This window comes from Manacus vitellinus, unplaced genomic scaffold (genome assembly GCF_001715985.3).
Source record: "Manacus vitellinus isolate BGI_N305 unplaced genomic scaffold, ASM171598v3 scaffold_23_pilon, whole genome shotgun sequence".
In the NCBI taxonomy this organism is placed as follows: Eukaryota; Metazoa; Chordata; class Aves; order Passeriformes; family Pipridae; genus Manacus; species Manacus vitellinus.
Genome location: NW_021939718.1, coordinates 3,971,828 through 3,991,356, shown reverse-complemented (window position 1 = coordinate 3,991,356; position 19,529 = coordinate 3,971,828). Strand labels below are relative to the sequence as shown.

General features: G+C 40.6%; 1 protein-coding gene across 1 annotated transcript in view; it reads left to right on the top strand.

Annotated features, from left to right (window-relative positions):
* Positions 1-2,250, top strand: part of EFNA5 (ephrin A5) — a 163,216-nt gene extending 160,966 nt beyond the window's left edge. Inside the window, exon 5 of the mRNA XM_029959968.1 lies at positions 451-2,250. Within this exon, the coding sequence (XP_029815828.1) occupies positions 451-572 (122 nt within the window). The 3' untranslated portion in view covers positions 573-2,250. The remainder of the gene's footprint in view (positions 1-450) is intronic.
* The last annotated feature ends 17,279 nt before the right edge of the window (positions 2,251-19,529 follow it).

The window sequence follows — 19,529 nt, the reverse complement described above, 5'->3', positions numbered from 1 at the left end:
GGGCTTAGAGGCTGTCATTTCAAATTCAGGAGCCCGAATCTGTAACTGAGTAAGGGGATTAACTGTGAAATTAATTCTGGGCATGTGCAACACTTGAAAATCAGGTGTTTTTATTTAGCTGCCTCCCAACTATTGCTATCTAATGAGCCATCCAAAGCTAGAGCTACAGTCTTTTAGTGGAAGAGGAATCTTTCATTCCTCAATCCACTGAAATCAGGCTTACTTTCTGCTCCTCTGGTCTTCAATGGGAGTTTTTCGAGTAAGAAATGCAGGACTAGGCCCCAAGTTGATTACATAATGAGATATTACATGCTTGTGAATGTCAATGACAGCACAAGGTTCATTGCCCTATTTCATAAAGGCACTGAAATCTACTTATGGTTGTCGGTTCAGTGAGAGTTTATTAAGGATGCAAAATCTCATTGGAATGTGTGCTTTCTGTTTGAACAGATGATACCGTACATGAGTCAGCCGAGCCATCCCGTGGTGAGAACGCGGCACAGACACCAAGGATACCCAGCTGGCTTTTGGCAACTCTATTGTTCCTCCTGGCAATGCTTTTGATATTATAGCAGAGTATGCTCCGGCAACCTGTCGCAGAAAATATCAGGGTCTTGGAACATCAAAGATCCACCTAACTGCTCATCCCAGGAAAGGGACTTTATTGTTTTTGCAGATGTCAAATTGTTATTTTTCCCTTTTCTTCTCCCTTTTAGCCTGAACTCAGCAAAAATTTGAAGGGGATAACTAGCTTCAGCACCCACCCCTACCTACCCTGTGACTTTCTTAACCCCTCCATATAAATAAAAGGACTCCAAATGAAAATGCCAAACTATAATAGTGACACTAGTGATTCTTATTTTCCTCTGCATTCTCCTTTAAAAAGTCACCTCTGTTAGCTCACTGTGTCATCCGTATGTGGACTAGGAAGAATAGTGGCGGATACAGTCAGTGAGAGATAAGGAAAGTGAGTGAAAACCTGGGAGAGTCTTTCTCTGTGATACAATATTTATGCCTTCTCATTCAGCACTGTAGGATGATCATGCAAGGCATTGTGTCACCATGTCAGGACTGGAGGGGAAATATTAAGAGTAGACATAATATAACACCCTTACCTCCAGGAGTTTCTAAATGAACTGGCTTCTGAAAGGGAAAAATGATGTTTCTTATAGGACTGTCTTGAAATGTCTTTGACAGTAAAATTTGTGCTCACAAGTAGTAATGCTGTCTTTGGTGAGAGGAAGAAGTTTAGTATTTAGGAATGTTAGCATACAACAGGCAAGGTCAGATTTAGGAAACTTCACTGGGGGTGTGAGTGCCTCTGTTATTTCGTTTTAAGGGGATAATGCACACCGGATTATTTTATTTTAAAACAAATCAACCGTGGTGCTACAATTTTTTCTTGAAATGCAGAGGCACTTTTGAGAATAAAGTGACCTTCCCCAGCACTGACTTAGTAGCTGATAGCCTTGGATGCTGCTCTGGGTGTTAATACATGCTAAAAGAGGACATCGGTGGCCAGATGAAACGTTTGAGACACAGGATCTTCAGTGTGCTCTTGATTTGTCTCTCCTGCAAGTTCCTCAGTCATGGGAATAAACCACATGTAGAAGAAGCCAGGGCACTCTAATAGCATTGTTTGATGGGGGGAAAGAAAAGTGTGGAATATGAATTCAAGTGTTGATTTTTGTCTTTTCACCTTCCAGCACAGTTTGAAGAGTAGAGGAAACATGTTTATCAACCGGAGATAAACTAGATGGGCTCCCAAAGACTTAACAAAATATTTTTTTAAAAATCCACTAGAATAGAAAATACATTATTTAGATATACTTTATGCTGAGAGTGAGTATATATGCTTGTCCTGTTCAAACATGTGAGAGAAGTGGTAACCCTTGATGCAATTAGCAAATGGGACTGTCTTGTTGATGGAACTAGGTATGACCTTGTTAAGGAATCTGAGCCTTGGCTAACACAAAACTTTAAAAAGTACTTTGCCAGGAAGTGCAAGCCTTGGAGTGCTTTTTGGCTTGGCTACCATGGAATTTGGATGCTAAGCATAATCAGTGAAATTTCAGACTCAGACTGAAACAGAGCTTTTCTGACAAAAACTGGTAATTACATTAAATGTGAAACAAAACACAGAGTGCATTCAAGCAAAATAAGATTTTTACATATTAATTATGAAGAAAAAGTCTGCCGTAACAAAATTGAGTGATGCCATTAATGAACAGCACTTCGTAGGCTTTGTTTTTTGTTTGTTTGTTTGTTTGTTTTTAATGGCAAAAAGCTTTCCAGGAGTTGAAGCAGGAAAAATAAATTTGAAATGTAAAGGGAGGTTTTATGCATGCTGAGCTATGACCTGGGCTTGCCTGATATCGAACATATTCATTAATGCAGGGCCTGTACTTACAGGAGGAAAGCAGGAAATTTGCTCTAGTATGAAGTGCACAGGATAAAGATACACAGACCAAACAGTGAGGGAAGTCATCATCTCATTACGGGCTGTCTGGTACTTTGCTCTCTTTTGTATATGCTTGGTACACACACTAATACTTCCTGAATGTAGGAATTATAAAGCTTTGGATGAGGTGAGCTTATTCAAAATACACCTTATCAAATGGATTATTAACCAGAGTACAGATAATATTGCATGATGTGTAACCATATTAAAATGATTCATAGCAATTGCAGGCAGTCATACCAGCAGTGCCAATTTAATGTAGGAACAGTGACTTCATTTGTCATCCTTTGTCTCTGAATGATGTTGGAGTTGAAGACATACATTTATCCACAAAGGATTGTCACTAGTGTTACTCCTGGTGAAACTCACCCCTTCATGTTTTCACAGAGCCTTGCTGGGTAGGTGAGGGACAACACAAATGATGTGGCTGCATGGCAGATCCCAGTGCTGCCTGGCACGGTGTGGCTGGGAACAGCATACCAGACTCTGTCAGTTTGATACTTGATGGCATTAGGCAATCCCAGTCATACCACGATACATAAATGTTGGTGGGCTTTGTATTGCATTGCAAATCTCTAGATGCTTTAAATGCAGATGTTGCTGCAAATTGAGGAGATTTTTGCTTCCTTACCCTTTATCTGCCCCAGCTCAAATCTGAGGTACTGATTCTCCCTCAGCCTAGGTGGGTTACTTACGCCCGTGACCTGCAGTCCTGGCTGCCAAGTGCATTGCAATGTGAAGCAGGCAAAATAGGGATCAGTCAGCTTAGTGGATACTGTGTATCCTTCAGTAGACAAGGTAACATTTCGTGTTAGTTTAGAATATTGTTTTGTACTGTACTTACTTGGATGGCGAAGGAAAGACAAGTAAAACTTAAAGCTATGTTCTTTAAATTCTGTATTATTAGCAACCTCTGTTGTATATAGTGTTTGATAATAAAGTATTAATTTGATTCTTATGTCTTTTGTAAGTGAGAACAATAGACTTTCAGGATATTAAAATCACGTGTTGATTACAAGACAGAGCTTTGAAGCATCAAGTGTGATCATGGCTGAGAACTGAGAGACAAGTGGCCATGACACTGCAGCATACAGGACTCATCTTTGAAAATCGTTCATCTGTTGCAAGACTTCACAATGTCAAGACCTGGAACAACATGACTTTTGATGATCAGTGTTTTGTCCTCAGTGTTTAAAGGTCTGATGTTGGAGCCCTGTGGTTTATGTGTTAGTTTTTGTTCTTTTGTATCATGTTTGTTTCTAAAAAGGCTTTGGGGATATAACAACTTTTCTGTTATTTTGTTTGTTTGTTTCTTTTTTATTTGTATTTTTTTCCTCCTGTTTTTCTTCTGGTTTTGTTCCCATGAGTAGTTTTTTCCGGAAAGGATCTTGCCAGTGTCATTTGCGATATGTGTATGTACTTGGTTCCAAAAGAACTAGAAACAAATTTGGGAAGTACTGAGAGTAGTTGAGTAGATTGTTTCCTTTCCTCTGTAACTGTGGAAGGAAAATGGTTCTATTTGTACCCGTTGATTCTCACCCCTAGCCCTCAAAACTGAACTTAATCCGTTGCCTTATGAGTGCAGTGGTTCAGTCACTTTCAGAGGCTTAGAGTGTTAACTCTTCCCCTCTTTTCATTACACTTGGATTTTGTAATCACCAGTTTTAATGTACAACCCTCTACACTTCTCTTCCCTCTTCCTGCCCTTCCTCCTCTCCCACCCTCCTCCTTTTTTAATTTGGAGCTGTGAATGGGCAGATCTGTTTCTGGTCTGGCATCACTGAGTTTTTCCCATGCATTCACCCTTGAGCTTCTCGAATGTGAGACAAATCTCCCTACAATAGGCTTGCTGCCATTGTCTGTACAGTTTAATAGATGCTGGCATGTTGGAGGTTACCCATGAGTCTGCGAAATCCGCTTACCATGCTTACTCTTGACACCCCATTGAAGACACTCATTGTGTATGCATCTGGGTATGAAAGTCCAGCTCAGTGTGGTCCTGTGCTTGTACTGCCCTGCTTTGCAGTTTCTTTGCACTTACTCATTGAGTGCTGTTTTTGAAATGCTTACATTATATAAACTTAAAGGAAAATGTTAAAAAAAAAAGGCAACAAAATCCCTGCCCCATAAGATCTGTATTTGTATATACACGTGTCCGTACAACTATACTTAAATAAAATTAAAGATTTTCATCATTTTAGTTGGTTCTTTTAGACTACATTTTTGTTTAATTAACTACATTTTTATTTTGTGGGCTATTTGTACCTAACTTACATAGAATCACAGAATGGTCAGCGTTGGAAGGGACCGTCAAAGTTCTTCTAATCCAACCTCCCTGCAATGAGCAGGGACATCTTCCACTAAATCAAGTTGCTCAGAACCCCATACAACCTGACCTTGAATGTTAACAGGGAAAGAAGAGGAGTGAGGAGTATGAGTGGGAAAGTGTGAAAAATGCAGTAGGCACAACTGACTAGAGCTGTAGCTGCCAATGTCTTGGCCGATCTAAAGCCTGACTTCTCTGCTCTTCACCATTTTTAAATGTGTTCAAAGATCATCCAAATACTTGGATAAGGAGCTATGTCAGCCCAAGTGCTGGAGCATTACATGGTCTCCATCATCACTTCTACTCTGCTCTAGGCCTCCCGAGCAAATCTTCCTTCCTTCCCTGGGTAAAAGGTTTTTGTATGGTGTAACTCTTACTTATTGAAGAGTAGAGCCAGCCCCAGAGTTGGGCAGCTGCACTCAGTCCTCCTCTACCAAGATGCTCCTCAGACTGATGAAGAGATGGGGTTGAAGCGGCTTTGAAGTATCAGCAGTATTTTTCCTTACTAAAGGGAGGAAAAAGGCTCAGAGCAGTGGGAGCCTCGTGGATGGGAGAATTTGAGCAAGGGTGCCTCCTGAAGGGAAGAGGAAGAAAAGTGGAAGGGAGAAACTGGCTGGCTTTCTTCTCCTTCCTTCCACCTCTGCCCCCAGAGGCTGATGTTGTGCCTCTAAAAGTGCACAGGACTGCTTTGGTTGACTTGTATTTATGTCTGAATAGTTGTCTTTGATAGTGCCTGCTCACTAGTCATATGACAGGTTTAACCTGAGAATTTAGGTCATAGGTGGGGAGCAAATACCGAAACCTGTAATACATGCACTGTGCATTCAAAGCTGCTGTAATTACATCATGTTAACATTAAACTCACAGAAAGCTTTTTATTATATTTAATTAGTTGACAGGGCAGCAAGTAGTAATTATAACTTACTCTAACCTTCTTTACAAATGAGAAGTGACAGCTTCGTGAGAACTGTGTGTATTTGATACAAAGAATTGTTGCACCAGACATTTTTCCTCTGAAGCTGTGATGTTACAACCAGGGCAAGATTATAAGTGACACATGTTCAGTATGTCTTAACATAATTGCCATGTCCAGAAAATATCCTGCAGTCTGACACACTTAATAGCCTTTGCTCAGAAGACACTCTGCTTTTGCTGAGAATGGTATTTGATTTCATTTTTCTGCATTAGTGTGCACAATGGGTCTTTGTACTCCCTCTTCTTCCCTTCTGAAGAATACTTCTGCTCACAGAGTACCTCTGAGGGCATTCTTAGGAATATTCAGGCATGCATCATACTGCTACGATATGGTTGTGTGCCAAAGTGGTTTTATTCATTTAAAACAAAGCTTTGATTTATATAGGTTAGAGATGTGGTAACCAACTGGGATGGCTGAATTTTTTACAGGCTTTAACAGCATAGGAGTGAAAAGCATCTCCTTCCTTATAACTTTTACTTTTGTTAGCATTTACCTTTACTGGGAAGTTTAGTTTAAAACATGATTTAACTTTATACTGCAGGTGTATGTCTAGGAGTCCAGACCAAGACTCAGTCTTTCCTGTAAATGCTGTACAGACAACTCTTGTACATGGCCATTTCTGTTTGCTTTCAGCACCATTTCCATTTGCTGCCACTAACTGAGCAAGCTGAAATACCACCAATTTAAATTTTTGTTAAAATTTTTGCTTAGACCCACATAGAAGCTTTTAAAGCAAAGTCTCTCTTAGATGTAAAAATAACCTTTAAGGAAAATTCATAAAGAAGCAATATTGCAAAAAATGTGCTGAGGAGTTTTTTTTGTTGGTTCCCTCCTCCCTAGATAAGTCTGTTAGCTGACTAGTGCTGTCAGTCATATTTAATTTGGAGGAATTCAAACCGCAAGATAACTCTTGCAGCCACTAGCACATCTTGAAACACTCATTTTTCCTATGGTAGTCCTTCAAGCAAGTTCTCATGTCATTTGAGTACACAAGGAGGAATATAAATATGAGAAACTGCAGGGTGGAAAGCTAGATGTGTATTTGGAGGGAAAGAAGAAGAATTTTCTGGTTTGTTCAGCACTTTATGAAAGCATACACTGCATTCAAGATCAAGAGTATAGAGTGATTTCCAGATGCCTATCTACCTTGTATCTCTGAAGTAAAGGACGGATGGAAGGTACCTCCTTCTGTATACACAACTTCAAGTGCAACTTAGACACAGCCATCTCTCAGTTCTTAAGTTCAAAGTATGAAGCTCTATTTCATGGGACACACTTGCCCACTTAGCAATATGTACTTTCCAGTACTAATTTTTACATTTAACATTTAAACACACTTCCTTACCCACAGCCAAAGTGCTGTTGGCAATACTGAAGTTTTTGTCTGGGTGGTATTTGTAAAAGGAAAGGTCAAGTAAATTACTAGGATACAGTAGGTGTAATTATCCCTCTGATCCTTGTGGTGCTAAGAACCAGTTGTGCCTTCTGTTCTCATGTACTGTAGCTTGTGGTATCTTAACTAAATGTTTGCCTAATCACTGACCACTAGTCCAAAGAGTTTAGGAGGCCTTTTTTTTTTCTCTTCTCACTGTCACTTTACCTATAGTTGAACTAAGGAATAAGAAGTCTAGAAACTGAACACAGCGAAAGCAAAGCATCTTCAGACCTAAAGTGGCAGCCCTGATATGATACTGAAGTTCCAGTCTGTTTATACTTGGGTATTGGGAATAAATGGAGTGTTACATATTGAAAATGACAAGCTGTGATCCTGCAGCAACAATTCCTGCCTGAGGAGGGTCAGAAGAATCAAGCCCTTGGCTGGGTGTGAATACTTCAGTGGAAACTTGGCATGCTGTGCATTACATGGCGCTGCATGTATCCCAGTGCTTCTGTTCACTACAATGAGGGTGGAGAAGGGGTGGGGAAGAAAGAGCTCATTCAATCACAGATGGCTAAGCAGCAGTGGGAAGTACACAGCAGATTTTAAGCCAAGAAAGTGGTTACTGGTGTAAACTGCCTCTGAATAGAAGACTTGCTTATTTGTGGAAATGCATAAAAACATGAAATGGAAAACCTGAAAAGTGCCTGACTGTGTTCTCAGGAGTCCTCTGGTCAAGCATGATGCTTGCAGAAGTCAGGGAAAGTTTTGCCATTCAATCAGGCCCACATTGCTCAATTTTGAAAACCCCACTAGCATTTAAAAATACACACCTCACCTTGCTATTCTAAAACAGCAAAAACCTGAAGTCTTGCACTCTGCAAGGCTTCTCCTGAAGTGCTGCGTATTGAGCTGGCAGCTCAGGATTTTGATGTACCAGGCCTACATGAGAAGACTCCCCCCCACTGCTGAGTACCCCATGTAGCAGATGCTTTAATGGTGTTTTTTAAACGTTGTTGTGGGAGTAACATCTTGTTGTTTTATGTCTGCCACCAAAAGGTCCTGAAGCTGGATCACGAGTGCAGAATTTAGATAAACTGACTTTCACAGAGCAGGATACAGATACATTTTGATTTAGCATAGCTGCAGAGAGAAGAATGGCAGTTCTGCCTTAAAAAAGGATTGAACAAGAGTGTGGACCATGCAGGATGTTAATGGTTAGACATTAAATGTGCGGCAAAGCCAGATGAACCCATGCAGTGATGCTTATCACGCCTTCTACATTAATTTTACAATATCCTGATTCTTGCACATAATTGCATTACAAAAAGCCTTGCATTCCCCTTGACACAGAATTCAAAGCAAGTGTGCATATCATCCTTCCTGGTGAATATCTGCCCCTTTTGTGGTTGTTTAGTTGATTAGTTATTCTGCATTTATTTGCAGGTAAAAAAGAAAGGAAAACCCATGCACACTTCCTATGCTCTGGTCTCATTGGCCAGATTTCCTCAAAACTCCTGTACTCCAGAGAAGTTTTGCCAAGCAGCTAAATGGAATGCACAGATTATGAATATTTATACTGCTTTAATGATTGGATTTTTGGATCCATGAATAATAAAGGTTTAACAAGAACAGATAACAAGATTGGCACAAATCGGTGAAGTGGTTAATACATCAACCTCTCCATGCAGGACTTCACTGAGAGCAGAAGATGTTGCAATCTCCCTCCCCTTCCTTTTCCTCTAGCAGCAAAATTAGTCTGATGGGACATGCAGATTTTTCAGATAGCTCTGCAGAAAGCAGGTGTTTTATCTATAGTCTGTTCTGCAGCCACCTCTTGCAGGCTTACTTTGAGGAAGCTCAAGGTTTCTGACTGAAAGGGGACCTTCAACTTTTGAACACGATTTTTATTTCAGATACTCTCCAGCAGCATTTGCATTTGAATTTGAAGCTGCCACTTTGCTTGGTCTTTTCAGGAGCAAGTGGCTGACGCGTTTGCAACATACAGAGGTTTAGGGACCGCAAGTCAAAGCAGCACGGTTTGCATGAGCTGAGGCAGGGAAGGGTAATCCACTCTACTCCCTGCTTCAGCTGAACTATGCTGAAGCTTTAAGGTCTGTCTTTAGTGAGGAACTGCAAGGTCCTGAAGACAACAGCACTCATTTTACTTGTCTATGGCCACAGCTGCCATAGACAAAGCCTCATCTCTTTAGTGTTAAAGTGATATGCTCTAAATTCATTATAACTGTGCTTGGAGGGGACACGACATTTTACCCTCTGATGAATTTTGGAGCAAGTGTTTAATTACATGTTTACTATATGCAGGTGTGCTGGACCTGTAGGAGCAGGTGTCAGGCAACGCACATGTATATAAGCCATGTTTAACAAGCAAACAAACACACCCACTTAAAGGATATGCTTAGCCTCACTCTCTTGGCCAGTGTCTCCCTGCACTGTCCTGTTGACAGTCTGCTTTGCTGCCATCCCAGCTCAATTCAGGTGTTGGTTTGGATCCTGGGTAACTACTGTGCATTCCATATTTCTGCCAGTTGAAGATACCAAAAAAACATTTGCCTGAATGTTACCTTTGGCCAAACCTATCATTCAAGACTGATATGATACTTGGGGCTGTGCCTTGTTGCAAGGTTGCCTGCCACATTTCACTACACATCTGATGAAGGTCAAGCCTCAAACTGGGTCACTGGTAGCAGCCTTTCTCTCACAGTAGGAGCTGAAAGATGCTTCAGCTAAGAGTTGGCCCAGAAAAGCTACCTAAGTGCTGGGCACTGCAGTATGTACGAGTCAGAGAGACACAGACACATGATATCACAGGCATTTGAAGGAAAATAAGGGAATTTGTTACAGTAAATCTGCTTTTCTTAAAAGGAAATAGAATTTAAAATGAAACAGTCACTTGAAAGAAGTCACAGATGAGTGTTTTTAAAAAGAGTTATTTAATTTGCTTGGATGGGCAATCAGAGAAATAAAAGAAGATTTTAACCTTAAGTGCAGACTAAAATACATCATCACAGACCTTATGCTACTTTCTTAGTGTATTCTGCTTGTAGAGGTTTATTTGGTGTTAAATCTAACACTGGAGAGAAAAGAGAAGAAGAGAAAAGAGGAAGAAAAGAGAAGAAGAGAGAAAAGAGAAGAGAAGAGAAGAGAAGAGAAGAGAAGAGAAGAGAAGAGAAGAGAAGAGAAGAGAAGAGAAGAGAAGAGAAGAGAAGAGAAGAGAAGAGAAAAGAGAAGAGAAGAGAAGAGAAGAGAAGAGAAGAGAAGAGAAGAGAAGAGAAGAGAAGAGAAGAGAAGAGAAGAGAAGAGAAGAGAAGAGAAGAGAAGAGAAGAGAAGAGAAGAGAAGAGAAGAGAAGAGAAGAGAAGAGAAGAGAAGAGAAGAGAAGAGAAGAGAAGAGAAGAGAAGAGAAGAGAAGAAAATCCTTCAGATTTTAAACAACCAAACTTTTTTTAAACTATTTTAAAAACATCCATCAAGGGCAATAAGCTTGCTATAAAACAAGCAGATACTTTTCTCTGTGTGTTTATACATAAAACACAACCAGTCTCATGGAGAAGTTATCCCTGGCAGTATTATCTGGATGTTTTGTCACTGTTCTTGTCAACTATTTGCCTTTTATGCTTTTTTTTTCAGTGAAAACCTATCCCAGAAGCCACCGTGAAACTAGTTACTTTGTTTCAAACATAATTAAACCAAGCAAATTACAATGGAATAAATTAAAGATCTCAACCACTACCCTGGTTTCAGCTCTCTTAGGCAACAGATAACTTATAACCCCTTAAATGTGGGGTTTAATACAGTGAAGAATAATAAAGCTCTTCTATTTTGAGACGTAGTGCAGCTTGCCAACGGCTTCTGCTTCAGGAGGCTGAGTACATTACCAAAACTCTATATTTCCCCTGTTTCTCTCCTGCACAAATCACAAAGTCTGAAGAAGTTGCTGTGGACAAGATTAAAATGAAAACACACACCTCTGCCATGTGAAGCACCACTTGTGTTTGCAGGAACTGGGATGTATGTAACTCTGAACAAGTCCTCATAATATATATCCCAGCACTAAATCTATGCTTGAAGAATTGGAAAACATGATGATTTTGGTAACGGATAAAGAAAATGCATGCAGACTTGCAATGCAATTGGGGGACGGGGAAGGTAGAAGAATGTCCTACTTGGGCATCCTACAGAGAAAATAGAAAAGAAAACCATTTTTGTGGTGGAGCATCAGGGCATGGAGGTTTCCAAGAAGAATCTTCTGAAGGAGGAAGAAAACACACAGTGACTCTGGGCAAGTAGTTTCCATTTGGAAAAATTAGGCAAGAAATATTAACATGCCAGATTTGGGAGCTGTTTACATCAGCACAATGCACCACTTATTGCATATACAGAATGAGTGATACCAAGTCTGTAAAGCATCATGTCTCATCTAACCTCAAAAGTATCCACTATTAGACAAAAAGGGCAAGAGAAAAACAACGAAAGTGTATGAAATCCAATAATAAACAAAGAGCAGCTTTATGAACTGGTCACCTAGTGCTGTGCTGTGATCCCTGGCTTTTAATTTCTTTCAACTAAATTAGAAGACAAGGTAGCCTATCCAATAGCAATTCTGTCTCTGTAGGGCATGCTGGAAAGAATAGACTTTAAACACTGTATCATCACACAAAGTGTGTCTTGTAAACAGTCCTAGTTCAGCTAATAACAAATACACTCACACACCACTGTGCTTTATGTACCCAGCTGTGTAATTTGCCTGTCTGTTTACTTTCAGGGAATTGTTAGTTCTACCGTTAAGATTTAAAATGAAAACTTAGGGGCATAAGTTGAATATTTTGCAATACAGGTGTTGAATGGACTGGGAACAAGAATGGGGAGCAAACTACCACAGAATTAAGGAAATACATTGGTTATTCCTTGTGAGTCAGTGTACTCTCTCCCTTTAGCCCAACTCCAGCAGCTAGTCATTTCATGGTAAACAAACTCTAGAGTCTTCCCATCATTAATGTTGTAATGCAGGATTGGTGGCCAGAAGAGATCCTGTGACAAACTTGTTTGGGCAGGGCGTGAGGTGTGGATACATGTATGTGTTTGAAAAGCCTTTGCGCAAGCAAAAGTGTGTATGATAGACTATTTTTAACAGAGGAAGGTGACCATGGCTATGACAAACTACACATTAATCAGTAGAAGCGCTCCAGGCCCTAAGGAACACTGTTAACACGTTGTCAGTCTGTGCTGAGGCTGGCTATTGAACATGGGAAGGAGAGCTCTATTTTACCCAGAAAGTGTTGACTGCAACAGGCCATGGGCCCACTGGGGACTTGCTGGCAGGTGAAGACAGAGGCAACAGGCACTCTAGGTACTGCCAAGTTTCCATTTTATTCCCAAATGAGATTTTCTCTTTCGAAGTCCACCTGGCACTCCACACAGAAACAGGGAGACAGGAAAAACACCTAAGACAAACATATTTTAGCTTTACTATCAGAGATTGGCTGGTTCCCTTCCCTCCACCCAGCCCTGTTTCTTTGAAACTTGTCATACATTGTAATAAACTGCCTTGGCCACATTTTTGTGATGGTAAGGGGAAGGATGGAGCATTTTGTCTGGTGGCTAAATATCCCCCAAATCAGAAAACTCTCCTTGTAAGACATATGTTATGTGAAATAGAGGACAATCACAGCCTGAAAAGGACAGTGTCAAGTAGTGTGGTCTCTTTAAATGGCTCCTGGGTACTGTCTCTTGCCGCTCCAAAGATTTGGGGTTTTTTCTTAATCAGAATTCATTGACCTCTCACTGAATTTGTTTACCAAGTGTGATTTCCATCAGATGGACAGCGACCCTCTTTCTTTCTTTAAAGAAAGTGTTTAAGTGTTGTTTCAAACTCAATTCTGTGCTGTCACATCACATGCAGCTTTTGCCAGCCCCATGTGCTGAGAAAAACACCTGGGAGATTAAAACCACTTGTGATACCTAACACTCATGAAACACCAATAACAAACCTCTCTAAAATATTCTGCCAAATGGCATCTTTGTAAATCTCTCTATCTAGCATCACAGAAAGGAGTAGACACCAGAAACTCAATGTGCACAAGGAGGAATAATCACTGGTTACCCACCTGAAGCAAATAAGAAAAATTCTGTAACTCGGAGTGCTTTACGGATCTGCCCACTTCTGTTTTTACATGGCAATATCAATCCTTCCTCAATTGCTATTAAAACTAAAAACTTGGAGTAATAAGAATGGCTGGAAGGGGTAAAAAATTAAGAGTTTCAACAACACTATATAATTCTACACTTTGTAGGCAGTCAGATCAGGTTATTTTAAAATTAACTGTAATTTGCATAACATATTTTACTGTTATAATTCATTGTCTGTATTTATAGCCATATTATAACAATCTAGGCTTTCTTTTTATTTTTCCCTTTGGCTGGAGTTTATGATGTGTATGAAAACTAAGTCTAAGCCATGCACTGTTTATTCCAAAAGCATGAGCTAGATGAAGAGACACTTGGTTGTCACAAGTTTAGAATACTGTTTGATATGATAATTCCAGCCTCCAAGAATTAGCCTCACCAACTCTTGTTTTTTCGCCTCTTAAATAAACAAAGCAAACCTTTTGGAATTGACTGATAGTTTGAAATAGCCAACTATGTGCACACACTCCAGTTCTAAATTAAGGCTGGCCAGAAATCTGTTCAAACAACATGACACTTTTGTTTTTACATATTCATGCAGAAACAAAGAAGGCAGTGAATGCCAATGTCCTGCAGAAACAGTCAGCTACAAGGCCTGAAAATCGCTACATGAACACACTGCTGCAACAGAACAAACAGAAGAAAAGGTCATTTCACTGTGTTTTGTATTTTGGGGGGATTTAAGCTCTCCCAGCACAGATACGTCTTTGCTTTCCAGTAGAATTGCCACTTAGCAACACTTCTGAACCTCACACCAACAAAAATGGCTGGACAGGAATTGCTGGAACAAAATTCTCAGAGGCCATATGTGAAGGTTTCAAATTCCAAAAGCTATATTGGGGAGACATCTCAGCCTGTTGGGATGTGAAGCGTAAGCAGATTGTGGTGAGAGAGATGAAAATAATTTCTGATTGCTTTGATATGTGTGAAACTTACTGTCCCATGTGTCCAGCATGAGTCCAACTATAAATATATATTTCAAACAAATATATTTATTAGCATCTCCATAGTTTGCTGTTTTTCAGCATTCTTCTGTCTGCCTACAAAACATGTTAAAAGATAAGTTATGAAAATGTTTCTGAGAAACTTTTGGTATGTCTCCTCTCCATTTTTCTGAGAAGTAAAGTTGAGACAATGTTAGTAAGTGGCACAAGTGTGAAGTTGGCATGTTGATATGCCCAACATATCAACATTGCCCAACGTTCTGCCCAACGGCAAGAATACATGTCAGGGTTGCTTCCTGTGAAAGAAACATTTAAGAGCAGCAAGTCTTTCAGACTGTGTCTGATAAACACAAACCTTGGGTTTCTCATCCTTCTTTGTTCACTATTGCCTTGATCATTCTTGGGACAGATAGAGAATACAAAATGAAAGCAGAACAACAAACTGAGATAAATAGGTAGGGTGCATACATTTTGTCAGGTTTGAATTTCAGTATTTGACCAGTTAACACTGATTTCTTGGATATATTCATGTGGAATGATACTGGGCTCTGTGCCACCTGGCTGACTGGGATAATGGTAACAGCATAGGTATGCTAAGGCAGAAAAAAAATAAAAATCACCTGAGCAAACCTTCCCAACATTTTGGGAGCCAAGTATGTTAGACATGCTGCTGTGTTAACACATACTGGTGCCTAAAACTGTCCTGCTTGCAGTTAGTTTTTTTTTTCACAACATTTTATCTTTGCGAAGACATGCTCTTTGTTTTCTACAGTCTGGTCTTCTTTGAATAAGCTGGGTTTGTTCTGCAGAAAAGCCTTTGGAAACCAGATAAACAAGGGTGCTGGCAGGTCATTATCCTGCTGTGTTAGGTGATCATTTACATGTAGTAAGGCATATACATTTTTGTGGAAGTAGTCAAGCAGAGGAGATGATAGCGACCTCTAAATCCCGTTTCAGTGCTATTTTCTTAGCTAATGAGGTATGTGGGAAGAGAAATTAAGTAATTTCTAATGTGCAATTCAAATGTTAGGCCAAAGTCCTTCCTTCCTTCCTGGCTGAAACCCAAACAAATAAAAGAAACAAAACAAAACAAGCTCCAGCCCCTTACATACAAAGAGATAACTGGGCAAAATTAAAAAGAAAAACAACTATGCAGCACCCTGCCAAGTTCAAAGAAACTCAGCTGGGGATTAGCCAATGAAATACAGTGTAGCAGGCACCAAACCTAGGTGTCTCCTGTGACCTCATTATCCTGACCTAAACTTCCTTGGGATGGTATTACCAGCTGTGGTGGGTTGACCCTGGCTGGACACCAAGTGCCCACCAAAGCTGCTCTCACTCTGCTCTCCTCAGCTGGACAGGGAGGAGAAAAATTCAACAAAAGGCTCATGGCTCATGGGCAGCGGGAAAGCTAGGTCACCAATTGCCATCCCAATCAAAACAGAGTCTGTGAAATTAATCGAATTTATTGCCAAAGAAATCAGAGTAAAATAATAAGAAATAAAACCAGATCTTAAAACACATTCCTTCCACCCCTCCCTTCTTCCTGGGCTTGGCTTCCCAAATTCTCTACCTCCTCCCCACTAGTAGCTCAGGAAGGTGGAAATGGGGTTTACAATCAGTTCATCACACACCGTCCCTGTTGCTTCTTCTCCTTCACACTATTCCCCTGCTCCACTATGGTGTCCCTCCCTTGGAAGACAGTTCTCCATGAACTTCAAAGTAAGTAGGCTACAGTTCTTCATGAACTGCTCCAGCATAAGTCCCTCCCACGTGGTGCGGTCCTTCAGGCACCTTCAGGCACCTTCAGCCTGCTCCAGCGTGGATGCTACGTGGGGTCACAAGTCCTGCCAGCAAATCTGCTGCGTTGTGGGCTCCTCTCTCCAGGGGGCCACAGGTCCTGCTGGGAGCCTGCTCCAGCTTCTCCTGGGACCACAGCCTTCTTTGGGCATCTACCTGTTCCAGTATGCGGTCCTCCTTGGGCTGCAGGTGGATCTCTGCACTCCTGTGGATCTCCCTGGGCTGGAGAGCAGGGGCACAGCTGTGTCACCATGATCTGTACCACAGACTGTAAGGGAATCTCTGCTCCAGTGCCTGAAGCACCTCCTCCCCCTCCTTCTCCACTGACCTTGGGGTCTGAAGGGCCATTTCTGTCACATATTCTCACTCCTCTCTCCTGGCTGCTTCTGTGCAATAATTTCCCCCTCTGCTTAAATTCGTTATCCCAGAGGTGCTACAACTATCACTGATGGCCTCAGCCTTGGCCAGTGGTGGGTTTATCTTGGTACCACCTGCCATTGGCATCAACAAACATGGGGGAAGCTTCTGGCAGCTTGTCACAGAAGTCATCCCTGTAGGTCCCCTCTCCCCTGCTATGAACACCTTGCCACACAAACCCAGTACATCATCCACTACTAAAAGGGAAGAGTATGGCTATTCAAGGATGTACTGTGACAAGTTATCAAGAGCTGTTTGCTGTCCACAGATTCAGCCTAAAGTTCCTAACAGATGTGCCTATCTGACCCTTGGTAGTATGGTGATGCTTATGATAAAAATTGCAATTTGAGTGTCTAAAGAACTAGCTAAGCCAAACTGCTCAATACATTCTAGTTCCTCTTCCTTACCTTTCTCTCACATAGGATTGTGTAATATTTAGTGTGCACATGTTGAACACTGGGTGGATTCTTGTTATGCACTGTGGCACCAAATGCAATATCTTTTGTTTGCCTTGAAACTCTTTTAGATTTCTAGTCAACAATGCACAAAGTGCAAATTCCCAAATTGCTGGTGTAGGGTAGGATTTTTAAAAGTTTTGTGTTTGTGTGTAATCAGACTTTTTATTTTCATTGCTGCAAGGAATAGATGCAAAGGAAGGAAAAGTACTTTTTTTATTCAGCTCATGTTTGAAAAGGCTACCCTGCAATATATGTACCTGCTCAGTGTCAACTGATGTAAAAAATTCAAACATGAATGGTAACATAAGAGCTACAGGTTGGTGTAAAGCTATGCACCAAATGGAGGTCTGTCAATTTGCCTTGAAATATATAGGCAATTCTTCTATTTTTATGTCTTGTGCTAGCACTATAACTCTTAGATAGTTTGAGTGACCTCGGTTTTGTGGGAGAACAGCTACTGAGGATCAAATACCTCAGATATACCAAAAAAAATAAGAATTTTTGTTTTATCTCTGTGAGACAATCACACTCAGGGTGACTTCTGGCCATCAGTGTTTCTGCGGTAATTCAGGGTGTAACCCTCCCACTGCCACTGCGTTCATGTGCTTTTAAAATTCAGTTCAGTTTTAAGGGATGGAACCCTCTGTGAAATTTAGTACTGAGAGCACTAATTTGTTGACACTGATCGATTTTGCAAATATGAATTTTGATTTGACCTCATGACCCCTGAACAGCCATGCATGTACAACAGGTGACACTAAGGCAAATATGACCACTTCTTCATTGTTTTGGACAGCAAACATACTTACTGGGTAGAATATTCAGAAACTGGGGGGGGTAGTCGGGAGTAGGAACTTGAATGCAGTGTGTCAATTCTGCATTGTTATGTGGGACACACTAAAAGATCTAAGGAGGTCATGTTTAAAAATAGAATAATAAAATTAGTACAGTGCTGTCTACCCTGCGGGGCTGACATGACCTCACTTGATGAAGCTGCACATACAGAATGGCTTTTATTTTTAGGGCACTCTATCTGGTATAACAATGACTCTGCTGATAGTGAAGCAGTGGGTATAGTTTGTCTTGATGACTGGCATTTATTCTTGAAAAGAACAGAGAAACGTGTTTCAACTGTCAGGCCTTAATTGTTTCATTAGGTGGTGGTACCTTTTGCACAAAAGGAACAAGGAAACTGCTGAAAGAAAGAATGATGACCAGCAATTCTAGAAGGGCACAAAGGTGCTGCAGGAGTTACTTCTCTTCCTTTGTTTCTTCCCAGTTCATCTGTGACACAAGGAGAAGTTTCATTTTTTGACATAGTAACTGTTATTAAAACAAGTTTGAACAATTTCATGAGCACTGTGGTGTATATCTCCCATATTTTTAGATACAAATGAAAATAAAAAAATATTCATGCCTCTGAATGTGGCCTTTGTGACCCCAACAACCAATTTATTGATGATAAAGATGACTTGCATTTCTAAATATGTCTTTTGTCCTGTTGGATCCCAAGGTCTTTTTAGAGACAATATATATGTATGAATCAGTTCACCTTCACTGTGAAGTTTAGCCACCACTGGGGTGTAAACTGCTTGGCTGTGCAAAGTAACACAAGAAAACACCTTGAGCTAGAAAGTAAAGAACATTAATCATATTCAAATGAAATTATTACAGAGCATCCACACATCTGAGAGCCCTAACAGCACAGCCACTAATTGGGTGGTGGCACCAGTCCTGACCATCAAAGCTCTGAATTTACATACTGTCTGAAAGGACAGCTTAAGAGTATACTTATGCTGCAAGAAGTCTGTACATATTTTCCCCTTCACTGCTGGAAGGTATCCTGAGGCAGAGAGAATTGATGGGAATCTTTCCCACTGTAAAATAGAGAAACACAGCTAACTTCCTACTTTCACAGACCCAGGAATTCAGAACCTCTCCAACAAAAAAGTCGTTATATTTCATTACGAAATCTGATCCCAGAAGTAGGTGGTTTTTCTCAGTCAGATTACTCCCCCCACAGAGCTATTTTTTTTTTTCTCAAATACAAAGGGTGGAATGTGATTAATGTCTACTCTACTCCTGCACTTGCTACTCTGGAGAAACTGAAGGGAGGACTTTTCACAGATGTCCTCCTTTATCCTCTGGGAAGAGGATAGCAGTAGTTTGGCTCTTCCTCCTGCGTGGGCTGCACTTCTCTGCCTTTTAAGATGAGTTAGCTGATTTATTTTGCATTCCACTTTTTAATTAGCTCTTTTTAAGTAGGGAGGTATTTTCTCAGTCCACTTTCATTGTTATTTGTCTTCATGCATGCAGACATACCCACAGCTGAGTTATACAAGACTGAGACCCTGAGTCTGATTCTCATCTATAATGAATATTTGAATACATTGTTTTGACAGTGTAAATTGGTTAAAACCATCCCTAGCATTCATCCTGCACATGCCAGAGTTCTGGAAAAGGCCTGATTGTAAACAAAAGTTTGGCTCTCTGGTACTTGAAGAATAATTTTAAAATCAGTTGTGTTGCTTCTGGGTGGTATGGTGTGTTTCCAGCCTGGTGT